Source organism: Ranitomeya variabilis, chromosome 1, assembly GCF_051348905.1.
Source record: "Ranitomeya variabilis isolate aRanVar5 chromosome 1, aRanVar5.hap1, whole genome shotgun sequence".
In the NCBI taxonomy this organism is placed as follows: domain Eukaryota; kingdom Metazoa; phylum Chordata; class Amphibia; order Anura; family Dendrobatidae; genus Ranitomeya; species Ranitomeya variabilis.
Window position 1 is genome coordinate 518,345,816 of NC_135232.1, and position 19,093 is coordinate 518,364,908.

Consider the following 19,093-nt stretch of genomic DNA (forward strand, 5'->3'; position numbering starts at 1 on the left):
AACATGGGTCCGACGTAAGAAAGCATTAAAGAAGTTGTCCACTACTATAACCTTTTTTTTTTTTTCATAAATCTTGCTATTATGTGCCACTGAAAACATCCACTGTGTTTATTTTAGCAATATTACCTTTTATCATGCTGTAGCAGCACATCTTTAGTGCTGGATTCAGCTCTCATGGGGTTAATCGACAACTTCCTTTCTCCTGAGTTATTGTGCTATAATACTACAAGTTCCATGATGCATTGCACTGCTACTAAGCACGAACCTACCACACCCACTCCAAAACACACCCCAACCACTCCCTCCTCTATCTTCAAAAAGATTTGTGATGTCATTTCTGTCCAACCTCCTCTTTTACATTTGTCCAACCCACACTCCATTACACAGATAGATGGATGGATAGATAGATAGATAGATAGATAGATAGATAGATAGATAGATAGATAGATAGATAGATAGATAGATAGATAGAGATATATCTATGTCTATTTCCATAGATATGTCCATATCCATGTTTCTAAACCCCTTCACCCCTGGAGCTTTTTTGTTTTCGTTTATCGCTCCCCTTCTATCCAGAGCCATAATTTTTCCATCAATATGGCCATGTGGGGGCTTATCTTTTGCGGGACAAGTTCTACTTTTGAACGACACCATTGGTTTTACCATGTCGTGTAACAGAAAATGTGAAAAAAATTCAAAGTGCAATGAAATGGCAAAAAAAGTGCCATCCCACACTAGTTTTTTGCTTGGCTTTTTTGCTAGGTTCCCTAAATGCTAAGGCTGTGTGCACACGTTGTGGATTTGATTGCAGATCCGCAGGGTTTTTTGCCGCACTGAATTGCATCAAATCCGCAGTGTAGTGCACAACCAATGTAAGTCTATGGGAGCCGCAGACTTGTTGTGCACATGCTGCGGAAAAAGCTGCACCAAAACGCAGCTTTTTTTCTCGCAGCATGTCACTTCTTTTGTGCAGAACTGCAGTGTTTCTGCACCTTTAGACTTTCATTGACTTGGGCACATCCGCAGCAAAACTGCAGATGTAAAAAAGATCTGCAGTTTTGCTGCGGATGTGGGTCCGAGAAACGCTGCAGCTCTGGAGGATGGAAGTGTGTGGGCGGTGACGGTGTGCGTCTATGTGTGGGCGGGCGGGGTCTGCGGGCTGTTCGGATGTGTGCTGCGCTGTGCGGGACTGTTCAGGTGTGTGCGGGGTCTGTGGGCTGTTCGTGTGTGTGCGGGGCTGTGCGGGGGGTCTTTTGGGGTGTGTGTGCAGGCATCATCCGATGGGACTACAAGTACACAGTATCCAATCTGCAGCTTATTCGGATGTAATCCGGACAGTGGACACACACCCTACGCTATCCATACATCTATCAATAGATATATCTATCCAGACACATCTACAGATAGATATATGAATAGATAGATGTATGCATCTATAGATCTATCTACTGTATATGTAGATCTGTCTATCCATTTCATCTATCATCTATCTATCTGTGTGTTTAATGGAGTGTGGGTTGGACAAAAAACGCATCAAAACCACACCATAATTGCATCAACACTGCACCAAAACTGCGCAAAAACCGCACCAAAAACTGCATCAAAACCGCACCAAAAACTCCATCAAAACCGCACCAAAACCACACCAAGAACTGCATCAAAACCGCACCAAGAACTGCATCAAAACCGCACCAAAAACTGCATCAAAACCGCACCAAAAACTGCAAACTGCACCAAAACTGCAAAACTGCACCAGGTTTTGATGCAGTTTTTGGTGCAGTTTTGATGCTTTTTTTGGTGCGGTTTATGCGCGGTTTTAATGCCGTTTTTGGAAATAAGTAAATAAACGGAAAATGTGCATGATTTGAATGGAAACATGCATGAAAAAACAGATTCCAAGGCCGGATTCATCATTTCACAGCTCAGTTTCATACGTTTTTTTGCCGGATCCGTCGCTGTGCGTTTTTTCGCCAGACAGAAAAAACGTTCCTCTGTATGTGTTTTCCATCCGGCGGAAACAGCTTTTTTGACGGATCCGGTAAAAAACGGATGAAACGTGTGGCCATCAGGCGGAATCAGGCGCTAATACAACTCTATGAGAAAAAAACGGATCCGGCGGAAAAAAATGGATCAGTTTTTTTCAAAACTCGCCGGATTGTGCCTCACGGCAAAAACCTGATGTGTGAAAGCAGCCAAATATATGGATAGATACATCTATGTTTCTATAGATATATCTATCTATAAATATATCTATAGATATATCCATAGATATATAATAGAAAGGCCGATGTTTCTAAGGCCTCTTTCACACTAGCGTCGTGCACTGCACATCGCAATGCGTCGTTGTGGAGAAAAAACGCGTCCTGCAAAGTTGTCTGCAGGATGCGTTTTTTCTCCATAGACTTTTATTAGTGACGCAGCACGACGGCCCCTTACCGATGCTGGTGTGAAAGCAGCCTAAGGCTACTTTCACACTTGCGTTTTTAGCAATCCATCTTTTTGGGAAAAAAACGGATCCTGCAAATGTGCTCGCAGGATGCGTTTTTTACCCATAGACTTGTATTAGTGAGGGATCGCGACGGATGGCCACACGTCGCGTCCGTCGTGCAATGGATGCGTGTTTTGGCGGACCGTTGTCACGTCCCTCGCGTCTGCCATTTTCTACCGCACATGCGCCAAAACTCCGCCCCCTCCTCCCCGGACTTCAGATTAGGCAGCGGATGCATTGAAAAACTGCATCCGCTGCCCACGACGTGCACAAATTTCACAACGTGCGTCAGTATGTAGGTCCGACGCATAGCGATGGACCCGTACCGACGCAAGTGTGAAACAGGCCTTAATGAGCGTTTAATAAAAAAACTGAAAAAAATGGCGTGGGCTCCTGCGCAATTTTCTGCGCCAGAGGGGGAAAGCCGACGGCCGGGAGCCAATATTTGTAGCCTGCTATGAATATCAGCCCGCAGCTGTCTGCGTAGCCTTTACTGGCTATTAAAATAGGGGGACCCCCCAAAAAAACGTTGGGTTCCCCCTTTATTTTATAGCCAGAAAGGCTACGCAGACAGCTGCGGGCTGATATTCATAGCCTAGAGAGGGGCCATGGATATTGGTCCCCCCCCGGCTACAAATACCAGTCCGCAGCCGCCCCAGAAATGTCGCATCTGTAAGATGCGCCAATTCCGGCACTTAGCCCCTCTCTTCCCACTCCCGTGTAGCGGTGGGATATGGGGTAATAAGGGGTTAATGTCACCTTGCTATTGTAAGGTGACATTAAGCCGGGTTAATAACGGAGAGGCGTCAATAAGACTCCTATCCGTTATTAATCCAATACTAATAAAGGGTTAATAAAACACGCAAACATTAGGAAAAAGTATTTTAATATTCTTCATTTAACCATACTTACCATACTTCAGCGCCTGCAAAAAACGTGGAATAATAAACCGTATACTACCTGTCCGCCGTAGTCTAATTAATAACGAGTGTCCCACGATGACCTCCCCTATAGAACAGTGACATCGGGTGATGTCACTGCTCTATAGGACCCTCAGTGACACACTGACAGGAGACAATGGCTCCTGCAGTGCATCACTGAGGTTACTATAGTTCACTGGTCTCACTTTATGGCAAAAAGCTGCGTGGGAACTTTCTCATACAGCATGCCATAAAGTGAGACTAGGGACTATTTTCTCACAGGGGCGTAGGAATACATTGTGGGGAATACATTGTGGAAGGATACCTTCCTCCCCTCATTGTGTTCTTGGGGCCCCTGGAGAGTGGTCGCATCAGCAGATGCTCCTGCTCTCCACGAGAGATCGTCGAGGGACACTCGTTTTAATTGGATTTCTGCGGATCAGGGAGTATATTGTTTGTTTATTATTTTAATATTTTTTTCAGATGACAATGGCTTCGGGGATCAAAGTGACAAGTGATGGTGAGTATGTACTCTATGTTATATGTACTGTATGTCTGTTGTATGTATGTACTGTATGTCTGTATGTATGTACTGTATGTGGCATGTCGCATGATGTCACATGTTGCATGTTGTCGCATGCTGCATGTCGTCGCATGGCGCATGTTGTCGCATGCTGCATGTCGTCGCATGGCGCATGTTGTCGCATGCTGCATGTCGTAGCATGTCATCACATGCTGCATGTTGTCGCATGGCGCATGTCGTTGCATGCTGCATGTCGTTGCATGCTGCATGTCGTTGCATGGCGCACGTTGTCGCATGCTGCATGGCGCATGTCGTCGCATGCTGCATGTTGTCGCATGGCGCATGTTGTCGCATGGCGCATGTTGGCGCATGTTGGCGCATGTTGTCGCATGCTGCTTGTCGTCGCATGGCGCATGTCATCGCATGCTGCATGTCGCATGGTGTCGCATGGCGCATGTCGTCGCATGCTGCATGTCGTCGCATGCTACATGTCGTCGCATAGCGCATGTCGTCGCATGCTGCATGTCGTTGTATGGCGCATGTTGTCGCATGCTGCATGTCGTCGCATGGCGCATGTTGTCGCATGTTGTTGCATGCTGCATGTCGTCGCATGGCACATGTTGTCGCATGCTGCATGTCGTCGCATGGCGCATGTCGTCGCATGGCGCATGTCGTCACATGTTCTGTATGTGTGTATGTACTGTATATGTGTGTTTTTTGTTTTTTTTTACATTCAACACATTAGCCGGATGATGGGACTACTACTGTCCCATCATTGGCTAATGTGTCACTCACTGTCACTGTAGCAGGCATAGCCCGATGGGACTTGTAGTCCCATCGGACGATGCCTGCACAGAGACACACATACACACACACCCCAAAGACCACCCCCGCAGCAGACGCCAATACATACCGGCTCCGGCACGCAGAGCCCCGGTATGTGTGGGCGGCGCCGGTACGTGCGGGCCGGGGCTCTGCGTGACGGTGCCGGCATGTGCGGGCGGTGCCAGTATGTGCGGGCTGTGGCTCTGCGTGCCGGCATGTGATGGCCGGCGCCGCCCGCACATACCGGCGCCGGCCCGCACATACCGGCAACGGCACGCAGAGCCCCGCACATCACATCGTGGATTCCCTGCCTAGCCCCGCCCCCAGCAAGTCCCGCCCGCCCCCAGCACAGCCCCGCAGGCAGCCACCAGCCCCGCCCACAGCCCAGTCACTCTTGATGAGTGACTGCTGGCTGTGAGGCTGGCTCACGCCTGCTGCTGACGTCACGTCAATTTCCAGAGTCTGGAAATTGACGTGACGTCGGCGGAAATAAGCGGCGGCTGCAGCCTGGGGGTCACGTGACCCGGACTCAGCCGCCGGAATAGCGACGCTCACAGGTGAAAACGGCAACGGAAGGTAATCACACAATTCATCAGGGGCCCCGGGGGGATAGATTGGGGGGTTAATTGAAAGTAGTGGACAACCCCTTTAAGCTACTTACTGGTAGCGGCATTTTTCGGAGGCCCATGACAGCACTACGAGAGAGGGGATCTGCCCTTCAGGAACAGGAAACCTATGGATACAAATGGGCGGCACCTCTCCCATGCATCAGTTGTATTTCAGAGCCTGAGAGGACTACGGCGGTTAGTGGCACACAAATATACATTATATACAGTTTATATACAAAATATTCTATTGCATTGTAACTAGATACCACACGAGATCTATATATATCTCATTATATACATCAGAGGTCCCCAACCGCCGGTCCGCGGACCAGGACCGGGCCGTTTTTCAGCCGGTCCGCGGTGCCGCTGACAGCTAGCTTCATTTCTCTAATCAGCGGTGCCGGTGACCGCTAACAGAGGAAGAGGCTGCGGCACCAAAGACCAGCTGTCCGGGGGAAGGAGCGGGACGCCAGGAGCAGGTAAGTATTACATATTCACCTGTCCTCGTTCCACACGCCGGGCGCCGCGCCATCTTCCCGGCGTCTCTCCGCACTGACTGTGCAGGTCAGAGGGCGCGATGACGCATATAGTGTGCGCGCCGCCCTCTGCCTGATCAGTCAGTGCGGAGAGACGCCGGGACGGGAAGCTGAGGAGCTGCAAGCAAGACAGGTGAGTATGTGTTTTTTTTTTTATTGCAGCAGCAGCAGCAATGGCACAGCTTTATGTGGAGTATCTATGGGGCAACGGTGCAGAGCACTATATATAAGGCACAGCTTTATGTGGAGCATCTATGGGGCAACGGTGCAGAGCATTATATATAAGGCACAGCTTTATGTGGAGCATCTATGGGGCAACGGTGCAGAGCACTATATATAAGGCACAGCTTTATGTGGAGCATCTATGGGGCAACGGTGCAGAGCATTATATATAAGGCACAGCTTTATGTGGAGCATCTATGGGGCAACGGTGCAGAGCACTATATATAAGGCAGTTTTATAGGTTTGAATCACATTGAATCAGTTTGAATCACATTCTCATTATAAATGTCATAATTATATGATAAGTATGCACTAAGCTCCATCCCTCCATAACCCCACCCCCATATGACCAAAGCCCCGCCTCTGCCCCACCCCCACCGGGCCATGGAAAACTGGTCTTGCTTAAAGCCGGTCCCTGGTGCAAAAAAGGTTGGGGACCTCTGATATACATTATAGGAAGTGCAACCCCCACGTGGATAGGGAGGGAACTAAGGGTGCTGTCATGGGCCTCCGAAAAATGCCGCTACCAGTAAGTAGCTTAATGCTTTATTCGGACTCCCATGACAGCACTACGAGAGATTTACAGAGATGTAAGCTACCTTAGGGAGGGACTATAGCTTGTAGCACCCTTAACCCGAAGGTGAGATCAGAGGAGAACCCCAAATCCAACCGATCGTGCTTAAAAAAGGTGGAAGGGGATGACCACGTGGCTGCCTTACATATCTGGTCGATTGGCACTCCAGATCTTTCCGCCCAGGATGTAGCCATGGCCCTGGTGGAATGCGCCCTCAGATTCTGCGGAGCCGGACCTCCACCTGCAGTATAAGCCAGAGAGATAGCCTCCCTAATCCACTTCGCTAGTGTGTACTTCGATACTCTAAGCCCTTTCCTAGGACCTTGGAAGGACAAAAATAACGCATTCTCTCTCTTCCAAGCATCAGTGACCGAGATATATTCTAACAGACATCTCCTAACATCCAATGCATGGAGTAGTTCTTCCTTAGTATTGGAAGGATTAGGGAGAAATGATGGTAAAACTATCTCCTGTGATCTGTGAAAATGTGATGCCACCTTTGGCAAATAGGCCGGGTCCGGTTTAAGGACTACTCTATCCTGTAGAAACTCTGTATAAGGGGAAAGTCTGGAGAGCGCCTGTATGTCCCCTACCCTACGAGCAGATGTTATTGCTACCAAAAATGCTGTTTTAAGGGATAATATCTTAACCGAGGCTGAATGTAAGGGCTCAAACGGTTCCCTAGTCAAGGCTGAGAGGACTAGGTTGAGATCCCAAGGCACCGACCTATTCTTGTGCATAGGTCTAGCTCTACTAGACGCTTTAATAAAGCTTGATACCCAAAAATTATTAGCAATCTTACAAGAAAACAAGGCCCTTAGGGCTGAGACTTGTACTTTTAACGTACTTGTAGATAGATTTAGTTCCAAACCCTTTTGCAAGAATTCTAAAATCTGGTTTATTGGTATTCCCTCTTCAATATTAAAATCTGAAGAGGCCAGGAACTTCCTCTAGGTTCTAGAGTAGATTCTTGTTATTTGTTTTCTACTCTTCATAAGGGTATCAATTAAATTTTGGGAAAAACCTCTGTTTTTTAACAACGACCTCTCCAACTCCATGCCGTCAAATGGAGTCCCTTTACTTGTGGATGGCTGATCGGACCCTGGTGGAGTAAATCCGGAATGTCCGGAAGTATCCAGGGGTCTTCCACCGACATGGTCCTGAGCCAGGAAAACCAGGCCCTTCTGGGCCAGAATGGGGCAATCAGCATGACTCTTGCCCGATCCTCCCTTATCTTTCTGACCACTAGGGGGCAATATGCCCAGTGGGGGGGAACGCATAAGCCAATCGAAAATCCCATTTGATCAGGAAGGCTTCCACTGCCAGAGGATTCTCCCTGGGATTTAGAGAACAGAATTTTCGTGTTTTTCTGTTGTCCTTGGTGGCAAATAAGTCCACCTCTGGATGACCCCACTTGCGGACAATCTGATCGAAGATGTCTCTGTTCAGAGACCATTCCCCTTGTCTTAAAGTGTTGCGGCTTAGAAACTCTGCTTTTACATTTTCTTTTCCTCTTATATGCAGCGCAGTTAAAGATAGTAAATGGTTTTCTGCTGTCTGGAGCAGGCGGTCCGCTACTTCTATCAGAGATTCGGAATGTGTTCCACCCTGGTGATTTACATAGGCCACCGCCACCTGGTTGTCCGAGAGAATCTTGACATGGTGACCCTGTAGTCCCATAGACCCTGAACTATAATGTCACCCATGTGTGCCCCCACCCTGCGGGGCTAGCATCTGTTATTACACGAGTCACATGTGTCACCCAGGGAACTCTTGCTGATAGATTGTCTTTATCTAGCCACCATCTAAGAGATGTAAGAGTTACTGGACTCAATATCACCTGACCCTGCAAGGACCCTGTAAGGCTCTATCGTTAACCAGTACCTCAGACTGTAAAGGTCTGGTATGGAATTGGGCCCAACGGACAGCAGGAATACACGAAGTTAGGGATCCTAACAGTGACATAGCTTGTCTAAGGGTCATGGAGGGTTTATCAATCGCCTTTGACACCTGTTGTTGAATATGCAATAATTTATCAGTTGGAAGACAGCATTGTTGGGTCTCTGAATTTAATAACAGCCCTAGGAATCTCTGAATTTTTAGGGGCTGTAATCGGGATTTTTCATAATTTATAATCCAGCCCAGGCGTTCTAGTCTGGTTGTAGCCATCCTTACTTGTGAAAGGCAATGGTCTGCTGAATTCCCCACTATAAGGAAATCATCCAGATAAGGAATAACGAGGATATTGGACTCTCGTAAGTGTGCCATGACCTCAGCGACTATTTTTGTAAACACCCAGGTGCTGCTGATAGGCCAAAGGGAAGAGCTCTGAACTGAAAATGGCGAACTATTCCTCCCATAGACACCGCTACTCTTAGGAATCTCTGGAAGTCCTCATGGATAGGCACATGATAGTATGCATCCTTCTTTATATCTACAACTACCATGAAGCAGTGTTTGAACAACATCTTTATTGTTGAATTGATTGATTCAATTTTAAAGGTCTTATTAAGCAGAAACTCATTAAGGGATTTAAGATTAATGATAGTTCTAAACGATTTATGTGGTTTTTGAATCAGAAATACAGTGCCTACAAGTAGTATTCAACCCCCTGCAGATTTAGCAGGTTTAATAAGATGCAAATAAGTTAGAGACTTCAAACAAGAGCAGGATTTATTAACAGATGCATAAATCTTACAAACCAAAAAGTTTTGTTGCTCAGTTAAATTTTTATAAATTTTAAACATAAAAGTGTGGGTCAATTATTATTCAACCCCTAGGTTTAATATTTTGTGGAATAACCTTTGTTTGCAATTACAGCTAATAATCGTCTTTTATAAGACCTGATCAGGCCGGCACAGGTCTCTGGAGTTATCTTGGCCCACTCCTCCATGCAGATCTTCTCCAAGTTATCTAGGTTCTTTGGGTGTCTCATGTGGACTTTAATCTTGAGCTCCTGCCACAAGTTTTCAATTGGGTTAAGGTCAGGAGACTGACTAGGCCACTGCAACACCTTGATTTTTTGCCTCTTGAACCAGGCCTTGGTTTTCTTGGCTGTGTGCTTTGGGTCGTTGTCTTGTTGGAAGATGAAATGATGACCCATCTTAAGATCCTTGATGGAGGAGCGGAGGTTCTTGGCCAAAATCTCCAGGTAGGCTGTGCTATCCATCTTCCCATGGATGCGGACCAGATGGCCAGGCCCCTTGGCTGAGAAACAGCCCCACAGCATGTTGCTGCCACCACCATGCTTGACTGTAGGGATGGTATTCTTGGGGTCGTATGCAGTGCCATCCAGTCTCCAAACGTCACGTGTGTGGTTGGCACCAAAGATCTCGATCTTGGTCTCATCAGACCAGAGAACCTTGAACCAGTCAGTCTCAGAGTCCTCCAAGTGATCATGAGCAAACTGTAGACGAGCCTTGACATGACGCTTTGAAAGTAAAGGTACCTTACGGGCTCGTCTGGAACGGAGACCATTGCGGTGGAGTACGTTACTTATGGTATTGACTGAAACCAATGTCCCCACTGCCATGAGATCTTCCCGGAGCTCCTTCCTTGTTGTCCTTGGGTTAGCCTTGACTCTTCGGACAAGCCTGGCCTCGGCACGGGAGGAAACTTTCAAAGGCTGTCCAGGCCGTGGAAGGCTAACAGTAGTTCCATAAGCCTTCCACTTCCGGATGATGCTCCCAACAGTGGAGACAGGTAGGCCCAACTCCTTGGAAAGGGTTTTGTACCCCTTGCCAGCCTTGTGACCCTCAACGATCCTGTCTCTGATGGCCTTGGAATGCTCCTTTGTCTTTCCCATGTTGACCATGTATGAGTGCTGTTCACAAGTTTGGGGAGGGTCTTAAATAGTCAGAAAAGGCTGGAAAAAGAGATAATTAATCCAAACATGTGAAGCTCATTGTTCTTTGTGCCTGAACTACTTCTTAATACTTTAGGGGAACCAAACAGAATTCTGGTGGGTTGAGGGGTTGAATAATAAATGACCCTCTGAAAAAACTTTTCCCAATTTAAAAAAAAAATAAACAAAGAAATAACATTCTTTTTTGCTGCAGTGCATTTCACACTTCCAGGCTGATCTACAGTCCAAATGTCACAATGCCAAGTTAATTCCAAACGTGTAAACCTGCTAAATCTGCAGGGGGTTGAATACTACTTGTAGGCACTGTAGAGGAGAGTAGAACCCCCTTCCCCTTTCTGATTCCGGGATTTCAATCAGAACCTTTTTAAAGGCATAAATTTATGACCTCCGCTTCCAAAGCTGTCTGTTCAAGGGTGGAAGAACGTAAAGGGGTTAACTTAAACTTATCTCGAGGCCAATGATTAAATTCAAGTCTCAGACCATCTGATATTATGCCTCGGACCCAGTCACTATTTGTGATGTCAGACCATGCTGAAGAGAAGGCTGCCAATCTCCCCCCCACAGGGATTGCTAGTCATTGGTCAGGTTTCTTATGTTCTTTCGAGGAACGGCGAAACATGTAGCCCGTTACCTCTCCTCCGTCTATCCTCCCATCTAAAATTATCTCTAGAAGGTGAGGATACGTTTTCTTCCGCGGCCAAATCTCCTTCTGTTGAAAGGACGACAGTAAGTTGCTGATAAATTAGGGAACTTTTTCTTGTCATCCCCTGCTTTCTCTAGCAACTCATCCAAGGTTGGCCCGAAGAAGTATTCCCCTTTGCATGCAATAGCGCAGAGTTTTGATCTTGATTGAATGTCTCCTGACCAACACTTCAACCATAAGGCTCTACGAGCCGCGTTGGAGAGTCCTGCTGCTCTGGCCGCCATTCTAACTGAATCCACTGAAGTGTCTGACAGGAAGGCAGCAGCATCCTGAACTACTGGTAGCGCATTCAGAATTGTATTCCTGGAAGCGCATTCAGAATTGTATTCCTGGAAGCGCCTTCTTTAAGTTGGGACTCCAACTGATCTAGCCAGACCATTAAGGATCTGGCTGTACACGTTGCGGCCACTGCAGGCCTCAAAGATCCGGCCGCCATCTCACAGGTACCTTTAAGGAAGGTGTCTGCCTTCCTATCAAGAGGATCCTTAAGGGTCCCCATGTCCTCAAATGGTAGTGAGGCTTTCTTTGATGCTTTCGCCACTGCAGCATCTAATTTAGGGGCCTTGTCCCAGGTATCAACAGCTGTATCATCAAAGGGGTATCTGCGCTTCAATGCTGGTGGTAACGAGCCTTTCTTTTCAGGTTTCTTCCACTCTCGTAGAATTAAATCCTGAATCTTTTCGTTCACCGGAAAGGATCTACGTTTTTTATGATCTAACCCGCTGAACATTATTTCTTGCCTGGAAGGTTGCGTCTTAGGCTCTTCTAGGCCCATTGTACCTCTGACTGATTTAACTAATTTGTCAACCCGGTCCAGAGGTAGACAAAATCTGCCAGAGTCCTCTTCTGATGAAGAGGGAATAGAGCCATAGGAACCTTCTTCTCTTTCTTCCTCCGAAGAATCAGATATCAAGGGAGTTTTATGCTTCGAACCTCCCGCTTGGGATAGGGACCGCAGGGATTCCTTTACTTCCATACGGATCATCTCCTTTAAATTAGCCGTACTCGCAGATTCTTCTGCTACCTAGGGGAGGACAATAAGGGTGATAACCTCTATCCGACCTGATGTCACTCAACCCCTACCACTTCTGTAGACCTCACCGTCTGCTGTATACAGGTGGCGCATTATTTTTTGGGATAAGAATCTGGTAAAGTGATCCCACAGAGGGCGCACTCCTTATGTTTCGTCTTGCCTGTACTTTTCTTCCCCTAAAATGACAAAGTATAAGGGGCCCGCGTCACTGAGTGAACATTCACGTAGATCACTCACCAGTGCACGCTAAAAACAGGTACCGGAATACGAGGGGGTTCTTTCCCAGTCGACGCTCTTGATCCCTGCTTGGATGAGCTCTTACGACTGGACCGGTCACTCCTGACATGCTCCTTTTCCATGGGCTTCTGTCGCACTTCATCCAGCAGCTGAGGCTGCTGATCACCATCACTCTCCATGATGAAAATGTGGCCAAAAGCAGGGTTCAAAATCCGACACCTGCTTAAATCCCCCTGGATTCCGGTCAGCAGACTGCCAGGCGCTGCCCCCATTGGTCCACGCTGTTCAGGCTGCAGCTGGGAGGTCAGCGGGTCCTGTGATGAATCTGGCGCTCAGGATCCGATGGGCGCCGCCATCTTGGATCGACTGCGCATGCGCAGCCACCCAGCAACCCGGAAGTGCCCGCAGACTCCGCCCCCGACGTCACCGCAGCCCAGAAATGCTCCAGCTCACGCTGAGAGTGGTGCAGGACGCCAGGAATAAACAGCAGTGCTCCGGACGGCATCCATCTCCTGACGCCGGAACACCGCTGCACAGACCTGAAGGGACGGGCATACTTACCGCCACTGGCGCTGATGGAGACAAGAAATCCTCTGGACTCTGCTCCCTGCTGTAACAAACCACCGACGTGCAGTCCAGCCAGGACCACTGTGGCGTCTCCAGGGACTCCCGCACCGGCCGAGGTAGGAAACCCCCCCGCTACCTGATTCGGCCGGCCGGCCTGGGTCCTTTAGGATTTATCTGTAGGAATCTGTCCCTCCAGGAACAGGACACTAACTGAAGCATGGGAGAGGTGCCGCCCTTTTGTATCCGTAGGTTTCCTGTTCCTGAAGGGCGGATCCCCTCTCTCGTAGTGCTGTCATGGGAGTCCGAATAAATACTCTTACTTTTAAATTACAGTTATATGAAAAAGTTTGGGCACCCCTATTAATCTTAAGCTTAATGTTTTATAAAAATTGGGTTTTTTGCAACAGCTATTTCAGTTTCATATATCTAATAACTGTTGGACACAGTAATGTTTCTGCCTTGAAATGAGGTTTATTGTACTAACAGAAAATGTGCAATCTGCATTCAAACACAATTTGACAGGTGCATAAGTATGGGCACCTCACCAGAAAAGTGATATTAATATTTAGTAGATCCTCCTTTTGCAAAAATAACAGCCTCTAGTCGCTTCCTGTAGCTTTTAATGAGTTCCTGGATCCTGGATGAAGGTATTTTTGACCATTCCTCTTTACAAAACAATTCCAGTTCAGTTAAGTTTGATGGTCGCCGAGCATGGACAGCCCTCTTCAAATGATCTCACAGATGTTCAATGATATTCAGGTCTGGGGTGGCCATTCCAGAACAGTGTAATTGTTCCTCTGCATGAATGCCTGAGTAGATTTGGAGCGGTGTTTTGGATCATTGTCTTGCTGAAAGATCCATCCCCTGCGTAACTTCAACTTTGTCGCTGAATCATGAACATTATTGTCAAGAATCTGCCGATACTGAGAGGAATCCATGCGTCCCTCAACTTTAACAAGATCCCGGTGCCGACATTGGCCACACAGCCCCAAAGCATGATGGAACCTCCACCAAATTTCACTGTGGGTAGCAAGTGTTTTTCTTGGAATGCTGTTTTTTTTGCCGCCATGCATGACGCCTTTTTGTATGACCAAACAACTCAATCTTGGTTTCATCAGTCCACAAGACCTTCTTCCAAAAAGAAATTGGCTTCTCCAAATGTGCTTTTGCATACCTCAGCCGACTGTTTGAGCCGTGCTTGCAGAAATGGCTTCTTTTGCTTCTCCTTGTACAAAGTGCGTTGTATAGTTGACCGATGCACAGTGACACCATCTGCAGCAAGTTGATGCTGCAGCTCTCTGGAGGTGGTCTGAGGATTGTCCTTGACTGATCTCACCATTCTTCTTCTCTGCCTTTCTGATGTTTTCTTGGCCTGCCACTTCTGGCCTTAACAAGAACTGTACCTGTGTTCTTCCATTTCCTTACTATGTTCCTCACAGTGGAAATTGACAGGTTAAATCTCTGAGACAGCTTTTTGTATCCTTCCCCTGAACAACTATGTTGAATAATCTTTGTTTTCAGATCATTTGACAGTTGTTTTGAGGAGCCCATGATGCCACTCTTCAGAGGAGATTCAAACAGGAGAACAACTTGCAAGTGGCCACTTTAAGTAGCTTTTCTCATGATTGCATACACCTGGCTATGAAGTTCAAAGCTCAATGAGGTTACAAAACCAAAGAAAGTGCTTTAGTAAGTCAGTAAAAAGTAGGTAGGAGTATTTAAAACAAAAAAATGATAAGGGTGCCCATACCAGCACCTGTCAAATTTTGTTTGAATGCAGATTGCACATTTTCTGTTAGTACAATAAACCTCATTTCAAGGCAGAAACATTACTGTGTCCAACAGTTATTAGATATATGAAACAGCTGTTGCAAAAAAACCCCATTTTTTATAAAACATTAAGTTTAAGATTAATAGGGGTGCCCAAACTTTTTCATATAACTGTATTTAAGGCTTCATGTTCTTTAAACTCAGTAATTAATATAACATGGTCAAGTGAGATATTATATAAGGCAGGTTGTCATTCGCCAACTAAGAAATACTTACACGTGTGACCACAGAAAGACCTTTTAAAGCAGAGGCCAAATACTCAATAACTAAAACATATAATGAATATAAGAAGCCTTGTGCATAGTGAAAGACCTAGACAACATACTATTCATTTTTTGGCTTAGAAAAAGGTTATCAAATAGATTAATTATGGCAGAGGCAGATTAACAACTATTCCAATGCCTTCTAGAACCAAGCACAAGAAATGACATCCCACAGACTAAAAGCCTTTTTAGTGTCTACTGTCAGAAGGCACACAGAGAGATGGGACTTCCTGGGGTGAGCTATCAAAGAGACTGTTTTAACACTTTTATCTCTTGCTTCCCTCTCAAAAACAGAGGCTAAAAGTATAGGTGAGAAGAATATATAAAAACTAGTGGCAATGCCCTCAGGCCTGGCATTTTTCCCATTTTTCAGATTTTGAATGACCCCAAGAAATGCTTCTTGCTCAAAACGGTTTTCAAGGGAATTCTGAGTATCCGAGGGAAGAGTAGGTAAATTGATTTTAGCAATATAGGCTCTTATCCTTTCTCTGAATTGTTCACAAAGATAAGAGAATTATTACATATTAATTACAGTGAATTTACTGTTGTATTAAAAATAATTGATTATATAATCAACAATTAATACAAAAGAAATAAAAAAAAAAAAACCACACCACCTTCCCTTAAAAGTGCAACAATATAAAATCTGCTTGTGACTGAAAGTCTGACCCAAGCATGGCCTAAGACATACAACACCTCTTAAAAATGCTACTTTGTCTACATGCACATATCTTCTAATTAACTAGATGTGATAGTCAGAAAGCACATGTCCTCCCTGTCTGGTAGACTGAGTGATAATTTGAAGAACAACTCCAACCCTGGGGTAGCTCGAGTTGTACAAGGACAACGCATCAGTCGGTTTTCCTTCTTCTTCATGTCACCTGGAGGTTACGGTTTCCACCCCTCTCAGAAGTACAGAACAAGAAAAGACATTTTTCAAGCTGTTTCTCCATTTGAAAGAGTGCTGTGCCCCACACATTTCATGCAGAATAACAACTCAGGCACCAAAAGAAAGAGAAGACGCTGGCTTTTAATACAATACTAGTGTCATGAAGCCAGTGTAAAGGTTAAGCTATCTGTACAACATATTTAATGCAGGCCTGTGAAACGTTAGCATCATACAGTATGTTCATAAGCTGCTTGCTCATTACAGATGTTCTTGCATAGACACAAGTAGTTTTAAAAAAAGACATACATGCAAGACAGGAAAAAGAAAATTATCAGCAATTTGTGAAAATCTTGGTTTAGTGCTGACCAACACCCTTTGCCTCCAAGACCACAAATAACCAAGAATTTTGATAGGGATTCATAAATAAAGTAAAAAATACAATAAAGTATTTAAAAGTCTGGACAGGCCTAAAACAGAATTAAATTAATCTTGGTTTGTGCAGATCCAAATACATAAGAGATATTAATGCTCAGTGGCAATACAAGCTGTAGATTACAAAATTCTGATAGGACTGTGTTAATAAAATAATGCTAGCTCGCCACTGAATATTCTGCAGAAAAAAATAGAAGTACTGTTTATGTAAAAAATATCAGTTAAAATAAATTCAGTTTCATATAATCACATATAAAATGGAATTATTTGCACTTTGTATTTTATGAGCTGAAAAAAGAAAGCGGTATAATGTAGTGCAACATCTTCCGGTTTAAAGATATTACTAGGACTTTTATGATCTCCTCCCATCATCATTTCTAGTCAATGTATTACTTTATCTTAATATAGCTCAGTGGCCTTTAATATTATTGGAATGTGGGAGTGTGATGTACAGATTTATTCTCTTTTACACTGTTAGCACATGCAGTCTCTGTCAGAGGAAGAATATTTGCAGATAATACTAAGCAAAAAGCCCATGTCTAGCTGCATGCACAAAGCGAGATTTCTCAATCGCTAGTATACACTTCTGACACCATCTACTCCTGGCCTCTCCATAGTTTTCAGAAGCTCTTCAACAAAGCTCATCTCTGCAGTGACCTGTGCAGCTAATGCTTCGTACCGATTTTCCAATCTGCCAAACTTCCTCTTCAAACCATTGGCACATACCATGGTGGTCCGTAGGTCTTCTTGAACTAGCTGACGCTGGCCTTCTCCACGTTGTAGCTCTTGTTGAAGCCCGATCAGTTGGCGCGCAACACCTTCTTGCTCTTCACGATACCAGCTTTCTTTTTCTTCATAAATTGAGCGCAGGGCACAAAGGTCTTCACGTGATGTAGTTTGACTCTTTTTCAGTTCACGAAGTGCATCTTCTGCTGCTCCTAATTCTTCCAACACATGGCTGAATCTTTCAAAGTTCACATAGGTATTGTTAGGAGGCATGCTAGAGTGTGATTTGATTGTATACTCCTTAAGCCGTGTTGTCTTTAATCTCCTGCGCTCAGGCCGCTTTCCACTGTCCTCATGGCGAACATTGCGACGCTTGATGGCCTGTGTGGAAAACAAAAGAATTGAGGACATGTATTGATTTATTATGGTAGTAAACAAAACGTAAGAAATGCAATTTATTACTAGTTAGCACAGTTCCCATTGAATAGCCTGCATACATTACTACTTTTCTAACCAGAATGCAGGACACCACTAAAGTGAACTCTGTCAGGCAAAGAGTTGGTATCTGCTTAGAATGGATAAGGTACAGCTTAATAGCGTTGTTTATAAACACTATGTGAACCAAGTCTTACTTAAGGACTGCCAATATGCCTTTTCACAGCGGCACTTTTTTAAGGGGCTGAGGATTAAGTCTATAGTGCTCTCCAACAGATGTCAGCTGTATATGAGTGGGACCAAGTTAAATAAAATGTGTAAAAATGAAAAAAAAAAAAAAAATACAAAAAGCTGTTTAATTACCAAAAACACAGCTTTTGAGTAAAACAAAAAAAAAGTTCACATAACTGGTATTGCCGCGTCTGGAATGACCCGAAAACAATAAAACGGTCATGTTATTTTTTCCGCATGGTGAACACAGTAAGAAAAAAATGAAAAGAGAAAAACGAAGAAATGTAGCTATTTCATCATCCTGATGAATAAAATGCAAAAATTTATGTTAAAAAAAAAAAAACCTTGTCAATGAATATATGTCAAATCTCTATGCAAAAATCAAGCCCTTATATGGCTCTCCTGACGAAAAAAAGAAAGTTAACAGCTCTCAGAATATTGCCATGCAAAAACAAAATTAATTTTTGTAAAATATTATTTTCAGTGTGCCAAAGTAGCAAAGCATAACTACCCATTTAAATCTGAGTCCGTACAAATAGGCTTCTTTTACACTTACCGGGTTTTTGCGGCCCGTTATTGTGGGCCTTTATTGCGGGCCATATTGCCGCAAAAAAAAGGTGGTCTGCCGGCACGACCAATCAGCGACATTGGTGCGGGATTTAAATCCCGCTTCGCTGATTGCTCGCGCCCAGCCAGCGCGAGCAATCAGCGACATTGCCGCGGGATGCCGGCGTGACCAATCAGCGACATTGGTGCGGGATGCCGGCGCGACCAATCAGCGACATTGGCGCGGGATCTAATGTTAAAAATGATAAAAAATCATTATATACTCACCTTCCGGATCCAGCCCAGGCCTTTCCCGCTTCTTGCGACGCTCCGGTGACCGGTCCATGCATTGCGGTCTCGCGAGATGATGACGTAGCGGTCTCGCGAGACTGCTACGTCATCATCTCGCGAGACCGCAATGCACTCTTGGGACCGGAGCGTCGCGAGGAGCGTCGGTAAACGTCTCGCCTGGATCCGGGGGGACCGACGGAAGGTGAGTATATAACTATTTTTTATTTAATTCTTTTTTTAACAGAGATATGGTGCCCACATTGCTATATACTACGTGGGCTGTGTTAGATACTACGTGGGCTGTGTTAGATACTGCATGGGCTGTGTTACATACTGCATCTCTGTGCTA

General features: G+C 45.3%; 1 protein-coding gene across 1 annotated transcript in view; it reads right to left on the reverse strand.

Annotated features, from left to right (window-relative positions):
• Positions 1 to 16,206: 16,206 nt before the first annotated feature.
• The window catches only part of DAPK3 (death associated protein kinase 3), a 48,407-nt gene continuing 45,520 nt past the window's right edge, over positions 16,207 to 19,093 (reverse strand). The window contains exon 8 of the mRNA XM_077253914.1: positions 16,207 to 17,622. Coding sequence (XP_077110029.1) covers positions 17,089 to 17,622 — 534 coding nt within the window. The 3' untranslated portion in view covers positions 16,207 to 17,088. The remainder of the gene's footprint in view (positions 17,623 to 19,093) is intronic.